At 38.0% G+C, this 20,344-nt stretch overlaps 1 protein-coding gene across 3 annotated transcripts in view; it reads left to right on the top strand.

The window, feature by feature from the left end:
* Window positions 1–20,344, top strand: part of LOC149166910 (protein HCC2-like) — a 278,581-nt gene that overhangs the window by 180,886 nt on the left and 77,351 nt on the right. For 2 of the 3 annotated variants that reach the window (XM_089432822.1, XM_089432820.1), the window contains exon 4: window positions 18,322–18,519. The exons of the other annotated variant lie outside the window; for it this stretch is intronic. In XM_089432822.1, coding sequence (XP_089288948.1) covers window positions 18,322–18,519 — 198 coding nt within the window. The remainder of the gene's footprint in view (window positions 1–18,321; window positions 18,520–20,344) is intronic. 3 annotated transcript variants of the gene reach the window in all.

Genomic DNA, 20,344 nt, shown 5'->3' on the forward strand with positions numbered 1-20,344 from the left:
CATATATATTTCGGGTCCGTTGTTAATGCTTTAACGCTTATTTCCTTTGTAAATCTGATATATTTCTTCATTTCTTTTACATTTTGATTCCGATATACTTGCCTTATCTTTTTTCAAAATGTTCTTCAAGTGATTTTTGAACGAAACAAACAAAAAAATACATGTTACAACATCTGGCTCCACCTAGGGATAGTGCTTTTGCCACAGAAGCACTAAGAACCGCAGATTAGTGCCTTTACTTCGGGAATGGAGTCATATATTGCTTTGCATAAACTGAAATACTATGGCATTTGTACAATGATTTCACTCCAGTATTCACAATGAAATGATGCTTATTCTTTAGAACTGAAAATAGTGTTTTAAGTATTGCCTATTAACAGGAAGCTGTAGAGTTTCACCATTAAGATTCTCAAGGATGAAGGTATTATTGGATCTCACTTCAGAAATTCTAAAAGGACCATACCAGAGAGGATCAAACTTCCCATGTTTACTCTTATCTTCTCTTCTGGTATCCCATCTCAATACTAAATCCGCAACTTTGAAATCAATTTCCTCGGCTTTCCTGTCAAAAATATTTTTCATCTTGGATTCATACATAATCAAGTTGTCTCTTACCTTGTCCCTATTCTCGCTTAGCTCTACCACATTGTTCATTCTTCTTATCAAAGCATTTGGTTCTTCTTTCGCCTCTTGAATCATTGCAATCACTGGCTTTACAAGTTGACTTGCAAACAAAGCCTAAGTTCCATATACTAATTCAAAAGGTGATTCCCCTGTAGATCTTCTTGTAGTTACTCTAGCAGCCCACAGAGCAAACTTTAACTTAGAATCCCAATCTCTTTGATTTTCTGCAATGTTTTTCTTAAGGATCTTCATCAAAATTTTGTCAGTAGATTCAGCTAATCCATTTCCTTGAGGATGGTAAGCTGTTGAATGGGACAAAATAACATTATACTTGTGACAAAAAGCAATGAACTTACTTGAGTTGAAGACTTGAGCATTGTCTGTTATAATTTTAATGGGGCATCCGAATCTGCTGAAAATATTTTCTTCCAGGAACTTCATTACTATCTGATCATTTGCTCTCTTAATAGGAATTACCTCTACCCATTTGGTGAAGTAGTCAGTTGCTATGAGAACCCACCTGTGTTGTCTGCTTGAAGGTGGATTGATTTCTCCAACAAAGTCCAATCCCCATTGTCTAAATAGCTCCTCTATGAAAACTGGAGTCAAAGGTAAAGGAGCTAATCACTTTTTCTCAGCAAAAAGCTGACATTTCTGACAACTTCTAACAAACTTATATGTATCACCAAATAAAGTAGGCCAATAAAATCCTGCCTGAAGGATCTTATGTGCAATTACTTTCCAATTGTAATGTTCTCCACAAAACCCCTCATGATAATCTTTGATTGTTTTTGTAAATTTATCCTCTGTTAAACATAGCAATAGAATTCTAGCAGGGTCCTTCCAGTACAATCTACCTTCCACAATCACATACGGCTGTGCCTTGATCTTTAGTGCCCTATACTTTGTTCTATCTAAGGATTGGGGACAAGAAAGAAAGTACAAATAATGAATTATATGCTTATACCATTCTGAACACAAAAATTTATACTTGATCTTCATACTTGGATCTTGCTCTCCTTCACTTTCTTCCGCTGCTTTTTCATCCACAAGTGCCAACAAGTTAATTCCCAATGCCTGAAAGTTTGATTCTGTCAACATTTTTGCCAATCCTTGTCCTTTTGCCAACTTTGTGGGTTTTATGTCCAAATCATATTCTTGGATCTTAGCAATCTACTTTCCTCTTCTACCTTCTACATCTCCCTGTAGTAATACATCTTTCACTGCAGCATTTGGTACATAAGCAATGATTTGGGACTGCAACACATAAGTTCTAAAAGCTTTCAGGGCTTTTACCAAAGCATACACTTGTTTCTCAAGAATATTATATTTCAGCTTGAAATCCCTAAGAATCTTATTGAAGAATGCAACTGGTTGCTCTCTCTCTTCATCATTCTTCTGCAGTAAGACAACAACTATTGAACTTGATGATGCAAATGAAAAAATTTGGAAAGGCTTTTGGTAATCAGGACTGATTAAGACTAGAGCTGCCTGTAATGCCTCTTTAATCCTGGAAAATGATTCTCTACCTTCTTTGGTCCAACTCACTTCATTCTCTTTTTTTAGCATATTAGTAATTTCTTTTAAAATTTCTGCATAGTTGGATACAAACCTTCTCAGGAAGTTTATCTTTTCCAGAAACTTTTGAATATCCTTATTACTCCTGGGCAATGGTATTTTCTGCACAGCTTGTACTCTGGCTGGATCTATCTTTACTCCTTCTCTGGAAACAATGTGTCCCAATAGTTTTCCTTCTTCTAGAGCAAAAATGGATTTCTTGGGATTTAAGGAAAGTCTAAATCTTCTACATTTATCAAAAGTCCTCCTCAAATGATCCAAATGTTCTTCATCAGACTTTGAGAAAATAGTAATATCATCCAAATATATTACTACAAACTTATCTCCAACAAAAGAAATGTCCATAGCCCTTTGAAATGTAGCACCTGCATTCATCAATCCGAAAGGCATTTTGGCATACATAAATGTTCCCAGGGGGTTGTGAACGTTGTTTTCTTCTGATCCTCCTTATCCACAGCCACCTGGTTATAACCAAAAAATCCATGTAGTGTTGACATTCTAAAAGATCCTGTTACCTTTTGCAGCACATGATCCATCTTAGGCAATGGATAGTTATCTTTCAAAGAAGCCTTGTTGAGATTTCTGAAGTCCACACACAACCTTATTTCTCCATTTTTCTTTCTCATGGTACTAGATTAGCCACCCAATCAGAATACCTGAGTGGGACTATGATTTTGGCATCAAGCAACTTCTTGACCTCCTTTTCAATTGATGGTAGACGCTGAGGATTTATCTGTCTAACCTTTTGTTTGTAGGGTTTAACCCCCTCCAATCAGAATACCTGAGTGGGACTATGATTTTGGCATCAAGAAACTTCTTGACCTCCTTTTCAATTGATGGTAGACGCAGAGGATTTATCTGTCTAACCTTTTGTTTGTAGGGTTTAACCCCCTCTTTCAAAGGAATCTTATGTTGAATAATGTTTACATCATAGGTTTTGAGATCTTCATAGGACCATGCAAAGACATCAACATAATTCTTGAAAAGTTTAATATATCTTTCTTGAAAATTAGGTGAAATTCCAGCATATAATGTGACTAACCTGGGATTCCCCTGAGTTCCAATGTTGTGATCCTGAAGATGTTCATCCTGTGAGATTTTCCCTGAGTCCACAGCCGCATCATTTGAATTAAAAAGCCTTTCAAGAGGAACAAGTCCCTTTGGTAGAATATTATCTTTCAATTGAAAGATCTTCTGATTTGCTATTGAATCTTTTAAACCACTGGCTCCTACAATTTCTGTTGTCTCTTCTTCATCCTAATCAATTTCTGTGCCTTGGAACTCTTCAACCATAGTAAAAAACTCCTTAATTTGTTGGTCATCTTCAAAAACTTGCCAGTTCTTAACATTATCAGGAACAGAAGGTCTGTGTCTCATTTCTACCTCATATCTTAGTCTTGGATTAATAGGAGGCTTGAAAGTGCTAGCAGCCACAACCAATGAATCTGCCAATCTATTCTCATCTCTTGGAATGAATTGAATGTTAAAAGCTTCAAAGAAGTTTTCAATCAAATCCCATACCTCATTTCTATATGCCCGGAGCCTAGGATGCTTTGTTTGGCAGTGATCTTTTATTTGCTTAATAATTAGCTCCGAATCTCCAAAAGCAGAAATTGACTTGACTCCCATCTATTTGGCTGTTTGTAGAGCAATAATCAAGGACTCATATTCTGCCACATTGTTAGTTGCCTCGAACTCTAATTTGAAAGAAAAAGGGAACATATTACCTCCAAGTGCAATTAGAAGAAAACCAACACCTGTTCCTTCCTTGGAATAAGCTCCGTCAAAGAAACATTTCCACACTTCTTCCGTTTGCAGCTCTGTAATTACATTGGCTGAAGCAAGCTGCTTTTGATTATCTTCAGCCAACTCTGCATTATCATGTAGTGTGAAACAAGCAAAATCATCCTTCTCCTGACTATATACAGGTGAATTGCTTGCTCCATTTTTTGTAATTGTCTTTACAAACCTAGTTTCTCTGTACAATCTCCTCTCCTCCCCACCAAAAATCGGTATAACAGCATATGTAAAATCTAGTTTCAAAACACCTCCCAATTTAGTCCCCCAGGACTTAGAAGCATTCCAAATCTAGCAGGAATCTCTGCTACTACAACATCAATGACAAAGCTTCTAGCTGGAATTTGGGCTAGTGACACTGCCAGATCCTTAATAACCCCCAGACACTTGACCTTGTTTGAATCAAAAGAATACAAATCCCTGTAAGGTTTGGTCACTTGTAGATTTAATTGCTTCATCACTGACAGAGGCATAAGATTATGTGAAGCTCCCGAATCAAACATACAATTATGTAGGAGGAAATCATGAACCAATAGGGAAATATAAAAAGGAGGTATTGAAGAATCTACTTCCTCTACATGTGGACCAAAAACCACTACTGGTTTATCTTCCTGTAGATTTACAGTGTCACTCTCATTTTCTTTTAAATTAATAAACTTAGCAATCTCCTTTTGATAAGTAGGTGTTTTTGCCAATTCTGGAAGGAGAACTTGTATTCTTACCTTTTCCAACTCCTTGGTAAGACTAAACAAGTGACCTTGTTTAGCAGTCTTTTCATTCTCATCTTCACCTTTCTTCATACCTAGAATTATTTGAGGAATTGAAACAATTTTCTCCAAAGGAATTTTTCCAATTTGATCTTGAGAAGACTCACCTCGAAGTATCTATGTCTTGCCATTTGCATTTTGCTGTTGCTTTCCTTTATTTACTTGTTTTGCAGGCTGAGATTCTTGTGGAGTCGCCTTTGGTGAGGAAGTTGAAACTTGCTGCTCACTTTCATTTTCTTGATTTCTTGATCTTTTCCTAGATCTCAGGTCATATTTCTTATGTAGTTCAGCCTACATAAAATCAGAGAATTGTTTCCAATATTCATCAATTTCATTTTCATCATGAATAGCATCTGCTTCATCATACACATACTCTTCTCCTTCAATGCCGAGTTCATCTTCATCAACTGCATATAATGTAGAAATTTGATCTTCAGGTTGTTCTTCACTAGGATCTGCTTCTATATATAATGGTGCTTGAATTTGATTTTGATCTTTTCTTTCCTTTTGCAAGATTTGCAAAGGTTGTCTTCTGAATTGGGGATTAAAGTTCTTATTATATTGTGTTTGTCTCTGAGAGTTCTTATTCTCTAACTCTAACCTATTTAACTTATCTGACATAGTTTTAATTAAATTACACATATCCTCCAATGATTGACTTTGAGAGGATTCTATCTTTGCCTTTTCCTTGTCTTGGGTAGGCTGTGTTTCTGGTGCTTTTCCTGTAACCACTAGATTTGCCTCTATCTCTAAAGCATCTGTTTGGATTTGATCAAGGGTTGGAGCTCTTCTTTCCCTTAATGTGAATCCAAAATTTGATTCAAAAGCCCCTGCAAAAGTTATTTTTGCACCAGCAGGAGGAGGCTTAATCTCTGTTGGGAGACTATTGTACAATTTGTTAAATCTTCTGACAAATTTGGCCACAGTTTCATCAAACTTCTTCTTTATGGCATTAAACTCTGTTAATGAATACCCATGGTCTCTTTTTTCTCCCCATCTCTGAATAAACACACGTTCCATCTCTTCCCAAGGAGTGGTATTATTGGGAAGTCCTTTGAACCATTTCCTTGCTTCTCCATCCAAGGACTGAACAAAGAGTCTTAGAACAACATCTAAATGTTCAACATTTAGGCTTTCTGCAAAATTACAAAATACTACTACATGATTCTCTACTGTTTGTTCATCTTCTCCTGAAAAACGTGGAAGAGTTTTAAGGTAATCCTGTGGCATTTGATTGAAAGGTTGTGGTAGTTGAAGAGGTGCATACCTATTCACTAAGAATGTAGGTGCTGCCATGTTTACTGAACTTTGATTACCAATAGATGTGGAACTTGATTGAGAGGTAAATGGAATGTGCAAAGGAGGTAATGTGGTTATTGGTTGAGGTTGAATAATTACAACAGGTAAATGAAAAGTAACAGACTCAAAAGATTGGTCTTGACAGCTAGGTTCCTGAAATGAAGATGATGAAAAAGATGACTCTCTATCAGATGAATGTTCAGATAAGTTGCTGCTTGATGCAGACAATGTAGGAATTGGTCTAGTTGAGATCTTAGACTTCCTAACCCTCCTAGAAAATAGCCTTTCAGGATCTAAAAGAGCTTGAACCTTCTGTTGTGAAGTGTCTGATCTTGTATGGGGTCTTCTTGAAGCCAGAGTTATTGCTTTGATTCAAAACAACCAAATATTTCCTCCTCACTGAACAACCAGAGGAAAATATTGAAACCCAGGGAAAAATCTTCTTATCTTCTATCCCCAGCAACGACGCCAATTAATGTTGTTCCTTAAGAAACCAATTTCCTGGCTGTGGGGAAATTGTGCTTAAGACATTAATAAATATTATTTATTGTCACTTATTGTTTGTTGTGTTCTCAAATGAAGGACCTAAAAAACTTGGTCTTTAACTCTTAATACATGTATGACCAGAACATCTCAGAATGGCATTCATTGCTAGATATAAATGATGAATGAAGAAAGTTTGAAGGAGAAGTTTAAGATAATATGCTGATCTTTTATAGAAACTACTATCTGTAATTTAGAGGAACTATGATAATAAGAACTGAATCATAGACGATATGCTGGTCTTTCACAGAAACTATTATCTATAACTTAGAAACGAAATGAGGACTTCAAGTATAGGAACACTCTTTTAAGGAATTTTAACTTTATCTACATAAGCAAATAAAAGACCTGCAACTTCATTACTATACTTGAAAAGAAGAAAACATAGCTTGACACATGACAACTTACAAAATTATATGCAACAACTCATGGAAACTTCTGATTCTTTCATTAATCAATGATGATATCAAGAAGACAGTGGCCTAGTCTCCGGGTTCTCCAAAATTCCAACCCTTTATTAGTAAATTTTCCTCCTTTTATACATTGTGGAACAGTTGTTGATTTCTGAAACTACCCAAACTATCTAACTGCTTTTCTAACTATATGAAGTAAAAACTATTACAGAATTTTACAGAGGGTAAAAGACACCTCCAAGAACATGAAATAACAAGAACATAACTGGATTCAGAAGGGGATGATAACTGCTGGCTTGCTCTGTTGATCCGCTGTCGAATTCCTCTGTAAATGCCCTAATGATGCTTAATTCATTTTAGCCGTAATGAAATACGTTTAGTTTGTGTAATCCTGAGCTTACATGGGCATTCTGATTGGCCAAAATGCAAAGAAACATACCGGATTGTCTTCCTCTTCAGCTTCGGCTCTAACCCTGATTTTCCGCTTTACACAACGAAATTAACGCGAACTTTTGATTAATACAGAACTCAAAAAGAGTTAATCTTGCTTTATAAATCTGTCAAATCCACCCGTACAACGCTCCGTTGACTTCTGCCGCAAATCGCAATCGGCCCGATAATCACTGTAAAACTTAACTTATGCACCCTTAGGTCGCATAACTATGGAAGTGTTGGACTTATGCGTAAATCCTTTATACCTGCGCTTTTCTATTGTAAACCTTTTATAATGAAAATATATTATAAAACATGCTTTTTCCACTTTCAATATAGGCTTCACAGAATTTCCGAGGTATACCTTTCTGCCGATTCATCCCACCGTAGATCTGCGTTTTTCAGATCGGATGGTCTACAAAGGTTTTCGGGTGGGACATAAGCCCGGAGAATACCCACCCGAAATGGGCGGTTTCCTCTCTCCACCCGGTTGCTATGTGTTGAATGCTGAGTGGGATCGGGTGAGCTCCAATAAAACCATTTGCCATTTTTGCTCCACCCGAAAACCTGCCTTATAACTTGAAATCTGCTTTTTCATATGCCTTGCGGATCTGCCGGACTTATATAACATAATATATATCACTATCGGATCCAACCTTTCTATTATAATCCTTTATAATAGAAATTCATATAAAACAGCGTAAACAAAAATATATATGAATATCAATAAAAATCTTTACAACCCGTGATAAGACGGACGCGCTAAATTATAAAGTATATCACATAAACTTATCGGGTCCGGAATCCCCATCGCTCATTGCAATCGGCAAAGGAACCTGCATAAAGGCTTTTCGGACCTGTCGGAGTTATCAAATATATATATATATATATATATTTGGGTCTAGCCCTTATCGCAGATCGCGATCGGCAGGGTCATATACATATAATATAAGCGCTCTGTGTTGTTTCGGACCCGCCATCATTATAAAATATGGCATATATAATATCGGGTCCGGAACCCAATCGCAAATCGCAATCGGCGCTTGTCAGCGGAACCAACTGTCCATAATCATTGCGGACCCACCAAACTTTTAAACACAACATATATATTTCGGGTCCAGTGTTAATGCTTTAACACTTGTTTCCTTTGTAAATCCAATATATTTCTTCATTTCTTTTATATTTTGATTTCGATATACTTGCCTTATCTTTTTTCAAAATATTTTTCAAGTGATTTTTGAATGAAACAATGAATGAAACAAACAACAAAATACATGTTACAACAAGGAGCATGGTAGATATAGCTCAAGATATTCATGTAGAAGGAGCATACCTAGTATAGAACCTCATCCACAATGAAAGAAAATTGATCATGATTAAGAATCTTAGAAGACCTCTATCATCAAAAGGAAAGAAACATTTGCAGGGTAAGGGTCTTCAAGATCCTATGATGGAATCTTCAAAAGAAGATTCATAAACAAAAGCAGATGTCTCATTGGGAATCCCATTCATTGGATTAAAGAAAAGGATAATATGCAGGCAAACTAAGATGAAGCAAGAAGGGCCACTCCAAGGACAACCAAATGAAGCTAAGATGATCAAAGGAGAATCAAGATGAGGTATGTATGCATCAAAGTTTAGTCATGTTATCATATGTATATTATTGAGTCATGGGAATAGTTCTATGACATGATCAAGTATGAAAGAATCTCTTTCACCAATGACATGCTCGAAGGCATGTACTACAATGAAATGAAGGTCAACAAAAGGAAAATACTCACATAAGGAGTATAAGATTGCTGACTAAGAAGCAAGAAGAAATGTTGACTAGTCCAAGATGAAGAAGTGCTCCCACAAGGAGTAGAAGGTGGTTGACCAATCTATCCATGAAGAAGAAAATGAAGAAAGAGATCAAGCATGTGAAGAACACCATGATCACAAAGAATCTCTCTATCTAAAAAAGATACTTTGAAGACATCTCTCGAAAGAAGGCATGACAACTCTGACAAAGGAAGAAAAAGATCAAAGGACCCTTGACACCTATGAAGGCCTTGGAGATATGAAAGGTGCAGATAATTGATTCTACTCTACGAAGATGTCATGATGAAGAAGCCATCCAACAAAAGCACCATTTAATGTTGAAGCAATATCAGGATGAAGTCATGAAGGGCTACTAGATCAAGGCATGGGAACAAGCAAGTACAAAGAAGCATCCATGTGAAGAGTAGTCTGAAGCATAGACAAGATGACAAGAGAACTTGATATATGACAAGAAGGCCACTTTCCACGAAGGAAGCAATGACATGACAAACTAGGAAGGAAAGTGATCGATGGATGGTGCCCTACCTAGAAGAAGTTCGAACAAAGACTTCATGACATCAAAGGAAGGAAGGAGATCAAGCAGTTGGAGAACCCATAAAGAAGAAGTTGCTGATGAATGGACAAGTCCCTAGCTAAGAGGGAGTTATAACAAGTTCTCAATTACAAAGGAAATTGGACAAGTACCTTGTTAGAGGATACTTGGGCATATCTTCCTCAATTGAGTGGAAGTGATAGACACAACATTCTTGTCTTCACTTGGGAAGAAAGAATGGGAGGATTGGGTAATCATCTGGCATCCGATACTTTTTGAGGATGTGTAGGGCATCCAAGACAAGAGTAGGCAAGAGGAACGATATTCTTTGAAGGTCATACTCAGTGAACACCTGGGTGGGTATGTACCTTGAGAGATAATGACTAAAGTGTCTATAAGTCATTGGTCTCGCCAACATTGTGCTCTAATCTATTGAGAGATGGAGCTGTTAGTCAAGGCCTTGCTGTGGAAACAATGTTGGTTACTATGATGCTATAACAGATGGATTGCCAATCCGGTTTATCTTATGTGAATTCTTCAAGATTGAAAAATAGCCAAACACCTTGTAATGTTGTATGAACACCTCCCTAGTTAAGAGGGAGTGTTGAAGGAAATGTAACTAGGTTTGGTCTTCGTAAATGTACTTTTGATATTTGTATTTATTCAAGAAAAGAAATATTATTTTTATAATATATGTTAATGAGTTTCTTGCTCATTGAAATAGGTCTAGCACATGTTAAAGTGTTATAGGTGGGTCAAAGAGTCAAAGGAATTATGTTGAAGACCTTAAGGGCATGTTACTATAGTATACTTATGTATTATAGTCAAAGAAGTCACCTCCAAGCAAAGTCAAGTCTCCTCGAAGCAAAGTCAAGTCTCCGACACACCACTAAAGAAGCAATGTGAGCTATATATGTTAAGTCAGCCTAAAGGAGGGACAATCCTCTATATATAGAGGCTGTTCACTCCATCATAACGTCAAGCAATCACCTCTGGAATCAGCGAAGGAAGGAAGCCGAGAAAAAGGTGAAGAAGGATGAAGAAAGGGTCTCCAAGTGCAGCGAAGGAGGAAGAAATACCGAGCCTTGGAAGTCTGTTCTAGGGCTAAAAGACAGTAACACGTGTGAAGAAGGAGAGGGTCTCTTTGCTATCATAGCAACCCTCTATCACAGTCACATAAACCTCATCATTTGGGCTAAGAACATAGGCCTAAAAGGTCTCCCACTCAAGTGAAGAAGCAAGGAAGAAGAGCGAAGGTAATAGGGCTGTTCTAAAGCCTATTACCGTCACACGTGCAAAGAGAAGGAGGCTGTCTCTATTGTTATAACAACCCTCCCATTATAGTCATACAAGTTCATTGGTTGGTGAAAAGAAGGAAGGGGTCATCATAAGGAAAGGGTCTCATCAAAGGTATCTCTTCTAGAGCAAGTGCAACAAGCAGTTGGAAGGAGGACAAAGTGCCGGGAAACGAAGTGCCGGAAGAAGGAAGTGCCGAGGAACAGAGTGCAGAAAGGAGGAAGGACTTGACTTGTGCTTGGAGGATATTCTTGTCAAGGGTCTAGGGTTTGGCATTGATCAATAAGAAGCTTCAATAAGAGAAAACTAAAGGGGTTTCCTCTCAAGAGAAGAGAGGTTTTGGCGCTGGCAGAGAGCCAACATCTTGTGTTCTTGTTCTTATGTTTTTTGGTAGCAGTTTGATGAAGTACACACACATGCATTAATAATAATAATAAGAAGATTAAGCTAACAAGAAAAGTAAAAGGACTCCACAAATTGTTATTAAGTAAAGAAGAATCACACTACACCTAATTGCCCTTGATTCTTCAACACAAAGAAGCAGATACAGGGAACCAGGGAGAATCATAGGATGAATGTTGAAGGACCAATGAATCCCATTGATCCACCTCCTCATGGGCCCTCCTCCTAAAAAAGAGGACCCTCATGGCTTAGAGAAACTCTCGAAGATGCTGAGAGACATGTTGCACCAAGGGGGACATTTCGTGAAAGTAAGAAGCTGAATAGGTACCAAGGGTACTTAGCTGCCATGAGCACCATTGTTCAAACCGAGCCTTGCACATTCGCAGAAGCTGTGAAGCACCAAGTATGGAAGGATGCGATGAACGAAGAGTATGAGTCGATTGTGAAGAATGATGTTTGGGATGTGGTCCCTAGACCCAAGGACAAATCTGTTGTCACCTCGAAATGGCTCTACAAGATCAAGCATGGAGTTGATGGATGTGCTGAAAAGTTCAAGGCCAGGTTTGTTCCTTGAGGCTTCTCTCAAAAGGAAGGTGTGGACTATGATGAGATATTTGCACCAGTTGCCCGATATACCACCATTCTTTCGATTATAGCCCTTCCTGCCTTGCAAGGATGGAACCTATATCAGATGGATGTCAAACCACCTTCTTGCATGGTTCAATTAAGGAGGAAGTCTATGTAGAACAACCCAAGCGGTTCGAAGTTCTAGATCATAAGACACATGTATGCAGGTTGAAGAAATCCCTCTATGGGTTGAAGCAAGCTCCCCGAGGTTGGTATGAGAGGATCGACAACTATCTGATGAAGCTGATTCGAACCTTTACTTTAAGGTTGAGAATGATAGACCTCTCATCTTGGTACTTTATGTGGACGATCTCTTTCTGACAGGTGCAGACCCTCTCATTCATCAATGCAAGAGGGAGTTGGCTTCCGAGTTTGAGATGAAGGACCTAGGACTGATGCATTATTTCCTAGGGTTGGAGGTCTGGCAAAAGCCAGGTGAGATTTTCCTTTCTCAAGGAAAATACATTGTGAAGCTACTTGAAAGATTTGGGATGGTGGATTGCAAGTTCGTGACTACTCCGATGGAACTTAACTTCAAGAAGTTATGTGGAAGTGTTGCTGGGCCCGATTTGGAAAATCCTTCTGAGTATCGTCAACTTGTGGGGGCCCTAATGTTCTTGGTGAACTCCCGTCCGGACATATGCTTTGCAATGAATACATTGAGTCAATTTATGGTCGAGCCTCATCACATACATTGGATTGCTGCCAAGAATCTTCTGAGATATCTTCGGGGCACAATCACCTATGGACTGAGATACACTGCCAGGAATGTGAGGCTCCATGGCTATTCTGATGTTGACTGGGCTGGCAGTGTGGTGGATCGTAAGAGCACATCGGGATGTTGGTTCTCACTAGGTTCTGCTTCGATATCCTAGATGAGCAGGAAGCAAAAAATCGGTTGCCTTGAGCACCGTTGAGGTTGAATATATTGCTGCTAATGTGGCCTCCTGTGAATCTGTTTGGTTGAGGAAGCTCTTTAGTGATTTGTTTGGACATGCGCTGGATACCACCTTGATCTTCTACGATAACCAAAGTGGGATTCGTCTTTCTGAGAATCCCGTGTTTCATGACCGCTCCAAGCATATTGATATCAGGTACCACTTTATCCGGGATATGGTACAACAGGGAGCAATAAGGCTCCATCACATTGGGACTGATGATTAGGTTGCAGATATTCTTATGAAGCCCCTGGGGAAGGTCAAATTCTTAACCTTCCGTGAACGACTTGGAGTCATGGAGGGACCCTCTTATGAGGATCCCGTTTGAGTTGGATATTGAGCTCTGGGGGGATTGGGGTACTTCTTGGAGCAATGAGCGACCATAGGGTGAGTGGTTCACCTTCCCCTAGTGGTGCGTTGTGTATAGGGTGAGTGGTTCACCTTCCCCTGTGATACCCCATGATGGTTGATATATGCATAGGATGAGTGGTTCACCTTCTCCTATGGCATATGAGCAGGATGAGTGGTTCACCTTTTCCTTCCAATACATCCTACCCATGCAGTCCGGGACTCAAGGGAAGTGCCTCTCATCTAGCCAATGAGTAGGGAAATGAGGATAGGGACCATAGTACTATTGATGGACGCATTGTGTACTACCATACTCCTTATGCTAGGATGTTTGATATTGATCTGGGATCAATGGAGACTGACTTCAGGTCAGTGGAGAGTGGTATGATACACTATCGACAATTTCTTCTTCATTATTTCTTTATAGTTCAACATAGCAGAGCAAGGATGACAGGAATGGCACAGATTGTCAGATGGTTTGGCAGGCGGAGTTCTCCCTAGTTGAGAGGGAGTGTTAAATTTGGCAACTAGGGCCAAACTCCACCTTGGACAGCTCATATGATGGAGATGATATTTTTGTTGGATTCCTCTTTCCGAGAGGTGTAGGATTGATCTAAAGATCATCTCATTCTGACATGTATAAATGGAATTATGAATTTATTTCTTCTATGGACAAATTGTCAAGGTCAGCCAGCAATCTAATGTAGGCTTAGAAGCCCAAAAGTCATGTCTCTTCACCCTCAACGTTGCATATAAATAGAAGGAGCATCTACCTCATTTGGACATTCATCATCTCACACATATCTCTCTCTCTCCTCATCTGATTGGGTCGTACGAATTTCAGGGCAGCCTTCTTCTCCTCCACACGTGCGAAGGGTTGACTGCGATTTCTGTTTTCCAGCGTTGACCAAGTTGCAGCAAGTTTGACTAGTGTTGACTAGGCAGCGTTTGACCTTGTTTGACTGCGATTTTATTGGGAGAAATTCTGTTTGGGCAGGCCACATTCTTTGGCACATATTTTGAGGATTTCTGGGCAGGTTGACTAGCATTGACCACATGCCCTTTCGCTGTTGGTTTGATTGTGCGTTGACCAAGTTTGACCTATTTCTTCAGGACTATTTTGGGCTGATTTGGACTGCTTTTGGAGGCCAAATTGTCTAGGTTTGACCGAGCTGATTTGGATGAATAATTCTGTTGATTTGACCAACATTGACTTTCTGGTTAGGGCATCCTGTTGACTGGACAAATTTGACTGTGTTTGGGCAAGTGAATGTTGTATAGTGTACTCTCTTTCTCTGCTGAACTTTTGAAGAATAATAAGAAGACTTGATCAAAGGGTTTCCCCACATTGGGGTTTTTCCTTGGCATTCGCCAAATATTATGTCCTCTTGTCTTGGCTTGTCTTCTGCTTATTATTTATGTTCTATTTGCATTTACTATCAATGTTAATGTGTTAGATCTAAGACTTTTGTGATCCATCAATTTAGAGAAAAGTCTTCCGGATTAATCACATCGTAAGGATTGGGTCGACGTTTCGAACCAACTAATGTGGTTCATCCTCAGGACAAGGTGAGAAATCAATCGATCTGAGAGAATAAATAGCATGGATGCATCATTGTCTAGTGTTAGCCGTTGGTGAAATAAAATCAATTAGTTAAAAATTATGCTGTTATGTAATAAATAATTATTTATTATCGAGATAGTCACAATTTATTAATTAAATAATAATATAATCTAATAGAATAATATTAAAGGCAAGGGTTGACCTAGTCAATGGGACAACTAGCCGTTGAAATGTAATTTTATGTAGAAAACTAGCCGTTATAGTAAATAATTTATTTATATAATAATAATATTAGGTAAAAACGGATGAATTAGATGTTAAGCGATAAATATATTCAAGACTAATTTATAATATTAATAGTAAAAAACTATTGGTTATAATAAATAATTAATGTATAAAGTAATAAAACTAGGTAGAAACTGGTTGTTATGTAAGGAATTAGATGTTGTGTAATAAATTAGTGGTGATAATAATGAATATTAATATTATAAATTATCCTTGTATATTATTATTTAATTAATTCATATGTCAATTAATTGTAATATTAATTAATTGTAATTAATATTACAATTAATTAATATTACAATTAATTGACATATGAATTAATTAAATATTAATATACAAGGATAATTTATAATATTAATATTCATTATTATCACCACTAATTTATTACACAACCTCTAATTCCTTACATAACAACCAGTTTCTACCTAGTTTTATTACTTTATACATTAATTATTTATTATAACCAATAGTTTTTTACTATTAATATTATAAATTAGTCTTGAATATATTTATCACTTAACATCTAATTCACCAGTTTTTACCTAATATTATTATTATATAAATTAATTATTTACTATAACGGCTAGTTTTCTACATAATATTACTATTCAACGGCTAGTTGTCACATTGACTAGGTCAACTCTTGCCTTTAATATTATTCTATTAGATTATATTATTATTTAATTAATAAATTGCGACTATTTCGATAATAAATAATTATTTATTACATAACAGCTGAATTTTTAACTAATTGATTTTATTTCACCAACGGCTAATTCTAAACAGCTAACACTGGACAATGATGCATCCATGCTATTTATTCTCTCAGATCAATTGATTTCTCACCTTGTTCTGAGGATGAACCACATTAGTTGGTTTGAAACGTCGACCCAATCCTTACAATGTGATTAATCTGGAAGACTTTTCTCTAAAATGTTAATGTGATTGCTAATATGAAAATTGATATTGGGCTAATAAGAAAATTGAAGTAAATTACTCTAAAGCATAGAACATACCATTGTTATCTAAAATTAACATGTTCCCATCAAACTTGGCCAATTGGACTTAAATCTATTGATGGTCTTTGTTGTGAATCAAACAACCTATGTGACACATGAGATGTTTAATTTCTGTGGCTTGTACTTCCTTGGGTTGTCAACAAGTTGGATGTTGACATCTGTTGCTGGAATCTGGATCCATTACATAAAGTCATCCAACTTTTTACTCTATGTATCCTATTTTTCTATTAATATCATCCTTGAAATGATTGACTTCCCTAACATTGCTTAACTCAACATTGCTCACTATCATTGGTGGCCTATTCCCTTGAGATTTTTGGCAGTCATGTATGCTTGCGTCTTCTTGAATTTTTGAATTATGATCCAAAAATTTGATTTTCCACAATCTTAGGTCCTCTAAAGAAATCTTGAAATTCTGGGTAAGATTTCTTTTCTACCAGAATTTCCAGTTTTCCACAATAACCTTGGGATCATTATACAATTCTTTGTGCAAGGGAGTTTTAGAAACAACGTTAAAATTATGCACTTAACTTTGGTTTGGAGTTTTGCCATTGAAATCAGTTTAATGGTTTAGGGCATGGTTTGGTTTTGCAGGGGTCAAGGAAACAGGGTCATAGATTTGCTGATTGCAGCTGTAGTGGGTAGAGAAGTGCATGTAGAGGAGGAAAAAGTAAAGATGTGGATGGTTTACAAGAAAATAGTAGAAGTTTAAAGGTGCCGATGTAGCAAAAAGGAGCAGATGCAGATAAAATGCACTTTGGTGACAATTGTAGACACTTCATCGTGGTTCAGGGGAGACAGGGTTTGGAGATGCAGGGGTAAGGTAAAGTTCAGCGTATGGTTGTTCATGTCCAAATTAGGTTCAAAAACAGATATGGGGTGCAGGAAGATAATTTGTGACGAGTCACAAGGCACAGTGAAGCTCCTCCAAAACAGAAATGAATTTAACCAGAAATTTCACCACTGCAGATGAATGTTTGACAAAAATTTGAATTACTTTTCTCAGACCAGCGCAAAAAAGTTTATGCTTCAATCTGATAACTTCGGTTTTGCAATCTGACCTGCAAAACGAGTTTTCCACCTGATCACATTTTTGCTCATTTGGCACAGTGATTCTCATGCAGAAAGCTAAAGTACTCAGTCCTCAAAATTAATGCAGTGGAATGTCTTCGAAATGAGGCTATAATAGCACTTGGAAGTTGGAAGCAAAATAACCAGATTGAATAAGCAATAATCCCACATTTAAGAATACATAAGCAAATATTTCAGATGAAATAATCAAGTATAAGATAATAAGCAATAGAACGTACAATCTACACATATTTTAAATACATGTCATGTGGCACATTAATTAGCCTATCATTAATATAACCTACCTATGTAATAAACTTTTGGTTCGTTCTTGCAGAATGAAAAGCAAGTCGGACCTGCAGTCTGTCCTAGGTAAGATATTTCAGATAATCAAATTATTTTGAATGGGGAGAGGAGAAAGGCATCTATAACCATCATGATGATAATATGCATGTGAGCGAAGGGAGGCTATTATGCATATGTAGATTGACTCATTGTGTATACTGCAACTAGTGAGCGTGTGTCAAACTGCTACCAGATTATTGTTGTGTAACCTGGAAAAACATATTTGGGATGAAAGTCACAAAATGATTTTGCACGTGGAATTATGGATAGCCCTCATCCGAAAAGTGTTTGACATTCCACTATATAATAAGCAGAAAGGAATAGTGAAGACCATTTCTAAACATTAAATTGTCCTGAGATTTTACACACGGTTTTTGTTCAGAACATCACAGTGCCTTGTATGTTGAAATAGAACTGTTGTTTATATAGTCCACCAAAAAAATGCATTAGCAAAGTTGTTAATCTAAGTTCTTCTTGGCTGCTTACTCAGGTTCTCATTGCAAAGAAACTAAATGAGCATTTGCATATCTTTTTGGCTATCTTGATTTTGTGTTTTTTCATTAGTTTGGAACAAGAGAGCCAGTTCATCCGAGTGTCTCATTCTTTTGTTGTTTGTACAGCCTCACAACAAGGTTCTGCAAATATTACCAGTAAACCTTCCATTGGAGGTCCTTTCACGCTAACAGATTGTGATGGGAAGCCTATTACAGATCGTGAATTTCTTGGGGATTGGACCTTGATATATTTTGGGTACACGTCCTCTCCTGATACTGATCCAGAGGAACTTCAAAAGATGGCCAAAGTCATTGATATCTTAGGTGTGCTGAGTTTTGATCATTCTTTCTTTGAGTGCCTTTCCTTCTTATTTGAAATGGACATGTATATCTCCATTAAATTCATAATATCTTCCTTTAATTTTATTCTTAAGATCATTTTATGATGGCAAGATTAGTTTTAGTTATGATTGTTAGACCAGGATGCTTTAGCAGTCATCTCCGGATTATTAAGTTTATATCTTTTGAAGATTTTCAGCGTATTAGAGTTATTACATTTCTGTCTTGCTTGGCTGAAAAGTGGGAAACCTGATTCACACATTCTTGTACCTAGTCTTAATTGTCTAGAAGGAAAAGGTCCTTGCAAACATCCCTACAAATATTTTCCAAATTAGCTCGTTTGAATCTTATATAATATTGATTGTCTGACAATAGCGGTGGTGTTAAAATTGGCAAATAGGGCCAAACTCCATGTGGGTCATCTTATTTATGACAGCTGATATTTTTCTTGGATCCCTCTCATTGAGAGGTGTAGGATTGATCTAAAGACATCTGATTCTGATAAGTATTCATGGAGTTATGAATTTATTTGTGTTATAAGACAATTCGTCAAGGTCGGCCAGCAACCTAATATACCCCACATGTGCTCAATGTTTTAGTATAAAAGGAGATGACTTGATAGCCATTTCTACACACACTTCTATCTTGATTTCTCTCCACTTGTCTTGGGTTTTAGTGGAAGCCCTAGACGTTGGAGGATTGAGGCTGCCCTAGCCGCAGTCAAGAAGAAGAATGCTGCCGGCTGCCCTAATCTAGAGGACGCAGTCAAGTGAGAAGCCCTAACGCTACAAGGAGGACAGCCCTAGTATCTACGCTATCAAGAAGAAGCCCTAGCCTATACGCTGGCCTCTACGCAGCCAAGAAAGAGGCTGCCCTAGATAGCGTGGGAAAGAGAGGCTGTTTGGGTGCTCTTGTAGGGAGAAAGGCCGAAGTTTGAAGCTTAGGGCCGCAGCAAGAAGAGGCAATTCAGTGTGGGTGAAATAGGGCTGTTCTGAAGCCATTTCAGGAAGACTGAAGGGATGAAAGGAGGCCGAGTATCTTGCTAGAAGGCCGAGGAGAAAGGGAGTTGTTTGAGGGCTCGTAGAGGGTGGAACAGTCCTCTAGAAAGGCTGCCGCAGGCCTGTTCTAAGGGCTGTAGGATGCCACTGTAATGAGAGGAGGGCAGAGCCATTATTAAGGGCTAGAAGGCTGCCCAGAATTATAGCGAAGGGGACAGCCTTCCCTTGGAGGACAACCGGGCAAATTTGGGCAGATTTTAGGGGCTGTTTGGCTGGGTGTGTAAGGGCTGCCAGATGCCCTAACCAGTCACCACATAAGCAACAGTGAAGGCAGCATTGGAACAACAGTGTTGTGGACAGCTAGGCAATGGAGCATGGTGGAACCATGATGCATGGACAGCAAGACAGCAAGGCTGCCATATGCCCAGAACAACAGTGTTTTGGGCATGACTGTTAGGTACAGCAGTGCAGCAGTACAACTAGGACAGCTAGGCAATGGTACATACATATTTGGAGCAGCGTAAGTATGTTATGTTGCTGTAGGGACAACAACAATGCTGGGTTGCTGTAAGTATATTGAGATAACAAGCCGTGATGGGACAATAGTACTAGCATCAATGATATTGTGCCACAATGTTCAATGGGACAACAACATGATGAGACAGAACAATGATGGGACTGCCATGTCATTGTGCAGCAGTGGCACAATGGGACAGCAAGCATGGAAAGCATGGTGCAACATGGCAAGCTTGGACAGCATGGTACATGGTGCAGTATGGTACAACAATGGGACAACATGGTAATGATGGGCA

This window comes from Pinus tabuliformis, chromosome 5_1, assembly GCF_031772625.1.
Source record: "Pinus tabuliformis cultivar Carrire ecotype Pingquan chromosome 5_1, CPIR1, whole genome shotgun sequence".
Classification (NCBI taxonomy): Eukaryota; Viridiplantae; Streptophyta; class Pinopsida; order Pinales; family Pinaceae; genus Pinus; species Pinus tabuliformis.